Genomic DNA, 7,500 nt, shown 5'->3' with positions numbered 1-7,500 from the left:
CACATGCTAGTACTGATCTGCCTACCAGTCAATCCAAGCTAAGCATACCATGAACTGCAGAATGGTAAAAAGGGAAGAAAAAAAAAATATTTTCCAAGTTATAATCACTAATAATGTCAGGCATGTTTGACACTGTCTCTGAATTGAATCACAGTTTTCTGCTGAACAAATTACAATCAAATTCAAACCCAACCAAAACATTGCAGCCAAGCGCACATAGGGATAATTAACTTAAAACACATGACACACATATAAACACACAAAACATTTGGCATTGTATTAAATTTGCAGATGAAAATGCAAGATATAAACAGTTTGATCAGATGTTAATTAGGCTCTGTTATCATACATTTAAACTATAATGGACATGCATTTATAAAATACACACTCATGTTACAGTTTAAATCAATTATTGTAACAGCTGCCGTCTGTCAGGAGGGCATCTATTTTGTAGGCAAGTTGCTAAGTATTTGCTAAAGCATAGATTGCACATTATTCTGACAGTACTAATGGAGACACTCAAAGACTTGATTTGTACTCAGACAAAGTGGATTTGAACTGTATGAAATATTGGAAATCAATGGCTTGCATGGAATTCCTTTAAGTGGCAATATCCACAACTGTTTGGCCTTCATAATTTGATGGATTGCACAAAGAAAATTATTAGATGTATATATAAAGGAGAGTGGATTTACCAAAACTAGTGGTTCAGCTGGGGAAATTAGTTTCAGAATAGAAAAGAACAATATTAATTGTTGCACAAAAATATTATGTATTCATTTATTTTTGTGCTGTAATTTCCTCTCCCTTTTAGTCTCAGGTGAAGGAGTGGATGATTCAGACAGTGGAAATGAGAGCCGCAGTGGGAGTGAAGAGACCCATGTGTGTGAAAAGTGTTGTGCCGAGTTCTTTAAGTGGTCAGATTTCTGTGAACATCTGAAGAGCTGTACCAAGAATCCACTGGTGCTAATTATCAGTGACAATGAAGTGACTTCAGACCGAGCACAGGAGTACGTACCATCACCTATGCCCAGCTGCACCAATGAGCCTGCAGACAGCGAGGATGAAGGTGAGGGCATCCACATGCCTGCTGAAGGTGATGAAGGAGCGGAGATGATGCGGGAACAGGGTACTGTATTGGACAAAGAGGATGAGCCCATGGAAGTGGAAATGTCTCCTGAGAAACCTAAAGACTCTGAAGATCAAGATGCACAGGCAGAGCCAGACATTAGCCTACCTCAACTTGAGGACTGCAGCCAGTCCTCTGGGGCAGGATACACTATGCCTAGCACTAATGTCACACTGGAAACACTTAATGGAACCCGTGTGGCTGTTGCCCAGTTCTCCCAGGGTGCGCTAGCTGCTGGAGTGTCAGCTATGGCCATACCTATGATTCTGGAACAGCTCATGGCCTTGCAGCAGCAACAAATCCACCAGCTCCAATTAATAGAGCAGATTCGGAGCCAGGTGGCCCTAATAAACAGACAGGCCCCAACACAGCAAGCCCTTAACCATCATAAAGACCATAGCATGAATCCTGGCTCAAAAGTAACTTCATCATCCAGCATACCCACAGTGCCTGGCCAGCTCCAGCTATGTGACTTTATTACACCCCCTGTCCATCAGCTTCCCATCAAGGGGCCCTCTTTAAACGGACATGTTCCATCTTCATTATCTTCTGCTTTGGAGGAAACACGCTCCAATGTTTCACAGACAGGTGGCCACCTGACCAGCTCTGGGATGAGCAGCAATACCACAACAAATTCCTCATATCAAACAAGCAGCTATAATATGGCTCCCTCCCAACTGCCACTATGCTCAACATCTAGTAGCAGCAGCAGCAGTAGCAGTAGCTGCACCAGTATTAGCACCGGAACTGGGGGTGGAATCAGTTGTGGTATTTCACTTCCAAGAAACACACCTAGTCCTCTAACGCTGACTCACGGAAGATTGCTAACATCCCCCTCCAGCCTCCCCATCATACCTCACAGCTCATCCAGCAGTGTTATCTTCCCTAACCCTCTGGCCAGTATTGCGGCAACAGCAAATGCTCTTGATCCTCTTTCTGCCCTGATGAAGCACCGCAAAGGAAAGCCCCCAAATGTCACTGTGTTTGACACCAAACCCAATTCAGAAGACCCCTTCTTCAAACATAAGTGTCGATTTTGTGCCAAGGTGTTTGGAAGTGACAGTGCCCTTCAAATCCATCTTCGTTCCCATACTGGCGAAAGACCTTTTAAATGCAACATTTGTGGGAATCGCTTCTCTACAAAGGGAAACTTGAAGGTTCATTTTCAGAGACACAAAGAAAAGTATCCTCACATCCAAATGAACCCCTATCCAGTGCCTGAGTATCTGGACAATGTACCAACCAGCTCAGGTATTCCTTATGGCATGTCATTGCCCCCAGAAAAGCCTGTTACCACATGGCTGGACAGCAAGCCTGTTTTGTCTACAATCCCAACCTCAGTAGCACTGCAACTCCCTCCAACTATACCCAGCATAATGGGAAGCTATGGGGAATCGTGTAGTCTCACCCCTTTAAGCAGGTCACCTCAAAGGCCATCACCACCATCAAGTGAGTGTACATCTCTGTCTCCTAATCACCTCAATTTTGAGGCCAGCATGGCACACATTTCCAGTTCACCACAACCTAGTGCGGTGAGTGACACACCTCCAGTTCTCAAATCCGAAGTCATTCATGTACCACCCAGTTGCACCACCAGTCCTGGGAAGATCAGTATATCCACCACTTCCATACCCCAAGAGATTCCTTTGTCCACTGTCACAACCACAATTAGCACCAGAACACAGATCACAGACTCAGTGAATACTCCCTCTTCTATCTCACATCCCTCTTTACAAATTGTCTCCGATCAGTTTAAGGCCAAGTTTCCTTTTGGTGGCCTCCTGGACTCTATGCAAACATCAGAGACATCCAAACTACAGCAACTGGTGGAAAACATTGATAAGAAGATGACAGACCCTAACCAGTGTGTCATCTGTCATCGTGTGCTTAGCTGTCAGAGTGCCCTAAAGATGCATTATCGCATCCACACAGGAGAAAGACCCTTTAAATGTAAAATATGTGGCCGTGCTTTCACAACCAAGGGGAATTTGAAAACACACTTTGGGGTCCACAGGTCCAAGCCCCCTCTTCGCATACAGCACTCTTGCCCTATATGCCAAAAGAAGTTCACTAATGCTGTAGTTCTGCAGCAACACATCCGCATGCATATGGGGGGGCAGATTCCTAACACGCCCCTGCCTGAGGGTTTTCAGGACATGGACAGAGATCTATCCTTTGATGAAAAGAGCTTAGATGACTATGATGATGAGCTAATTGATGAGATGGAGCAATCAATGGAAGATGAAGTTGGTCTCAAAGAGGGAGAAATGGATCCATCCAAACCACTCCATTCATACTCAGAGATGTCTCTAAGTAACTCACCCCCATCCTCTCTTATCTCTAGCATTGTTGCCTTGGAGAATGAAATAAAGCTGACTGATCCAGCAGTTAACATGCCCCCCTTCTTCAGTCTGAAGCCTCCAGAAAATGGGAGTGGAACTGATGCTTCTACTGTAGGAGACTTAGAGAATCACAGTATTGGGAGTCCGGCGCAGTCTGAAGCATCCGGCTCTATGCAGGCTTTGTCTCCTGCCTGCAGCCAGTCTGAGAACCACTGCTCAAAGTCCCCAAGTCAGGCAGACAGCTGCAGCAAGGATGAAGCTCAGGATCCCACGGCAGTTAATGCAACAGTGAAGTCTGAAAATTCAGATACCCCTTCTGCTGGATCAGAGAACACAGGTGCATTGGATCTCACTGCCACACAGCCCGCAAGGCCGTTTGTCAAAGATGAGAATCACTTCAGTCTGCTGTTCCTAGGTAGAGACAGAGGTAGACATTTTGCCCATCAAGAGGTTTTTTTTCTCATTTTATTCTGTAGATTTGTACAAATACATATTTACAAATGCCTGACAAAATCAGTGATTTTACTATTTTGTACTTCTACATATTTTTTCTGCTGCTACATTGAAAACATGAGCCATTAAATGAAATACGTTTTCTTGTCATTTCTATGTGCTTTTCTAGGTTTAAACACTTCAAAAATTATGAGCTCAGAAGCAAGCATAGTCAAACTTGAGATGAATATGCACAGTAAGCCACTGTCCTTGCGTGAGGGCCCCCACTTACCAGTGGGCCTCCTGGCACCTGCTACTGCCCCTCAGGCAACAATAAGCCCCAACCTCACTCCAATGCTGGCACCGCCCCCACCTCGGCGGACCCCCAAACAACATAACTGCCACTCATGTGGGAAGAATTTTTCATCAGCCAGTGCTCTTCAGATCCATGAGCGCACTCACACAGGAGAAAAACCCTTTGGCTGTTCCATCTGTGGTAGAGCCTTCACCACAAAGGGAAATCTCAAGGTATGGCCAAAATACTTAAAATAAATTGTGCCTATGTGTATGTATTCTTGCTTGTGACAAAATGTCTCACTTTTAGGTAAACAACCATCAAATTAAATAGTATGGATGACCAGGTTCTTCATTTGAAATTATATTAATCTTGTCACACATTGTAGATTTAACTTATTTTATTTACTGGTTACTAACTTTTAATTCTGCATTTATTTCTACATTTGCACTTCATATTCATAAGTGCATTCGAATACATGTAAATAAAGATTTTAGTGTCTGTGTTTGTGATGCATATGAACTGAACTAGTGTGATCCTTCTTACTTCAGGTCCACATGGGAACCCACATGTGGAACAATGCCCCAGCCCGGCGGGGAAGACGACTCTCAGTGGAGAACCCTATGGCTCTTCTAGGTGGAGACGCTATGAAATTCAGTGAGATGTTTCAGAAAGATCTCACAGCACGAACAATTAACGTAGACCCAGGATTCTGGAATCAGTACGCTGCAGCCATCACCAATGGGCTGGCACTGAAAAACAATGAGATCTCCGTCATTCAGAATGGAGGTATTCCTACAATCCCCATTAGCCTGGGTGGGGGTGGCATCCCTGCTGTAGACGCAATGACTGGAGGAATGGAGAGATCTCGTACCGGGCGCAGCCCTCCAGTGACTGGACTAGTGAAGACTAACCTGGAGGTGAGAACTGGACGTCCCTTCTCCAGATTCATGGAAGAGAACAAAGAGATTGGGATCAATTAATGACTTACATTTAGAAAAGGACACAGACAAAAAGACTAATGAATTTATAAAAATTTTAAAGGGAATTATTAATACAGTTTGAGTTCTTATGTACTATATTATGTAGAGATGAAGTCTGATATGCTGTTTAGTTTTAGTACCCCTCAGTCATACTATTTCATTCATAGAAAGAAAACTGTCTCATTTGAAAATCTTTTGTCTTGCAAGGTTTGCATGGTACTTAATGGTTTCTACCAGTATGTTTTCTAGTTGTATGACGCTCTGACATATATACGTGAGTGTCAGTTGACATGGGTAAAAAAGGCAAAAAAGAAAAGTGCAATTCCTGTGTGGTTGCTTTACGTGAAAGGGGAAAACATGAAATTGGATAATGTCTTGCTTTTTTAATTCATTAACTAGACAACTGATAGGAAAAAAAGTCTTAACTATTTTAACCTTTACATTTATTATCCTGACATTGTCTCATGAGTGTCCTATGTCTTTAGTATTTATGATATAAAAAAGCGGGTAAAAATGTATTTAATGGCCCTGGGGTTATATTAATCCATTTTATTTTATTTATTTATTATTTTATTCAAACTATATCTTGAAATAAAGACAGAGTGTTTCTTCATCTTACCAATGCAGACATATTGTGAACTTTTTTTTAATATATATATTTTTTTTTTATTTTTTATCTAGCATGCATTTGTGTAACAGATGTGCTACACAATGGGACAGCTACGGTATCTGAAGCTGCTTCACTCACAAGCCTGATTTTAACCTTTGTAAAGAAATAAAAAAGAGATCTTCAAAAACACTGTGTATACTTAGGATAAACAAACCTGGTATGCATATTTCGTAACATCACAAAAGATATGTTGATTTGCAATTTGTCGTGTTTGTGAATGCACTTTTTTGAGGAATGGTCTTGTCTGAGATTTTATTAACAATGGGACTGAGCTATCTGTAACTCTTTCCTTTATTCCTATTCACTTGTGGGGTTTGTAAATGTGAGTTCTGGCTGTGGGCAAAAATAAGAGCCTTCAGCCCCTTCACCAAAATCTTCAGACATTCTGTCCAATCAAACTCAAATAAAATGAGAACAGATTGTATCTGTTAATGAAGTTTCATGTCCTATGTATAGCCATTGTTTTTCCACCCCCCCAAAAAAATGTGCCTGCAGAAAGTGAAATTGGGGACACATTTGCTTCTTTTGTACAGAAGTATGCAAAAATAATAAAATAAGTTAGAACGCTATTACTTATGAAAGTGTAATGTTACTATGATTGTTATTCATAAAAAAATATGGTGTTCCCGGTAACTACAAAACATAAAATAATTAGACAACATATATATATATACATATATATATATATATATATGTATATATATATATACATACAACAGTTAGTTCCGGTCCTCAAATCTGATTGGACGAGAGACGTTTCATGAGGACTTGTGGTCTCACACCATCAGCACTTGGATGCTTCACTGTGTGTACCACTTCGCTTGTGTTCGTGCCATTCTAAACTGAAGTGTAAGAGCAGTGCAGATGTGTTAAGAGCTATCTGTCTCTTTACATTTAATTTTGTGACATTACATATTTTAGCCAGCAGGTGGCGGCAAAAGACCATTTCTGTGTGTAATATGAGCCAGTTGAGTGAGTCAGCATCACTCAGTGTTTACATTCAACAGCACTCCGTGATCACTCGTATTACTACTACACTTCTAAAGCTAGGAAATAGCTTTAAATGGCTTTAAACTAACAACTTCAGCATTCATCACAGCTGAGAGACACAACAGACTGATTAATTACACAAACTCAAGGCGCTTACCTCTTATCGGAGTTTCCACATTGGAGAGGACGTACTGTTCAAAATGGAGGAAGAGATTGCAGTTTCTATAGTGAATGACTCTTGTGCACCAGCTACCATGAAATAGGGAGGAATATCCCCGCTTGGATGGCTATTTTTCAACTGAGAAAATAGGATGAATTTCACCAAAATTACATTATCTTCAGAAAGCTGACTAACAGACTACAGCATCATCAACAAGTGATCGCACACGCTCCATCTCTCTCTCTATTTCTCTCTCTCTCTCTTTCACACACACACACACACACACACACACACACACACACACACACACACACATCTTTGTTTCTCCAATAACATGTTAGAAACAGCCCAAGGTGTGATACTAGTAGTTCTAAAGTGATGTTTTTGAGAGGCCTGAACGCATCATTTGGTTTGAACTAGCAATGGCAGATTCTGATCCATCGTGTAAAAAAGTAGTTCCATGCACAAATGCGTTTTTTATGACCATACGTAAATTTTG

General features: G+C 41.4%; 1 protein-coding gene across 2 annotated transcripts in view; it reads left to right on the top strand.

Annotated features, from left to right (window-relative positions):
* The window catches only part of LOC127454090 (sal-like protein 3), a 10,727-nt gene extending 4,317 nt beyond the window's left edge, over positions 1 to 6,410 (top strand). Inside the window, exons 2-4 of one of the 2 annotated variants that reach the window (XM_051721045.1) lie at positions 815 to 3,898; positions 4,094 to 4,431; positions 4,750 to 6,410. In XM_051721045.1, the coding sequence (XP_051577005.1) occupies positions 815 to 3,898; positions 4,094 to 4,431; positions 4,750 to 5,181 (3,854 nt within the window). In that variant the 3' untranslated portion in view covers positions 5,182 to 6,410. Of the gene's footprint in view, positions 1 to 814; positions 3,922 to 4,093; positions 4,432 to 4,749 lie in introns of those variants that run through there. The other variant, XM_051721046.1, reaches the window with a different exon arrangement.
* Positions 6,411 to 7,500: the final 1,090 nt, after the last annotated feature.

Source organism: Myxocyprinus asiaticus, chromosome 16 (genome assembly GCF_019703515.2).
Source record: "Myxocyprinus asiaticus isolate MX2 ecotype Aquarium Trade chromosome 16, UBuf_Myxa_2, whole genome shotgun sequence".
Taxonomy (NCBI): domain Eukaryota; kingdom Metazoa; phylum Chordata; class Actinopteri; order Cypriniformes; family Catostomidae; genus Myxocyprinus; species Myxocyprinus asiaticus.
This window is presented reverse-complemented; position numbering and strand designations above follow the sequence as displayed.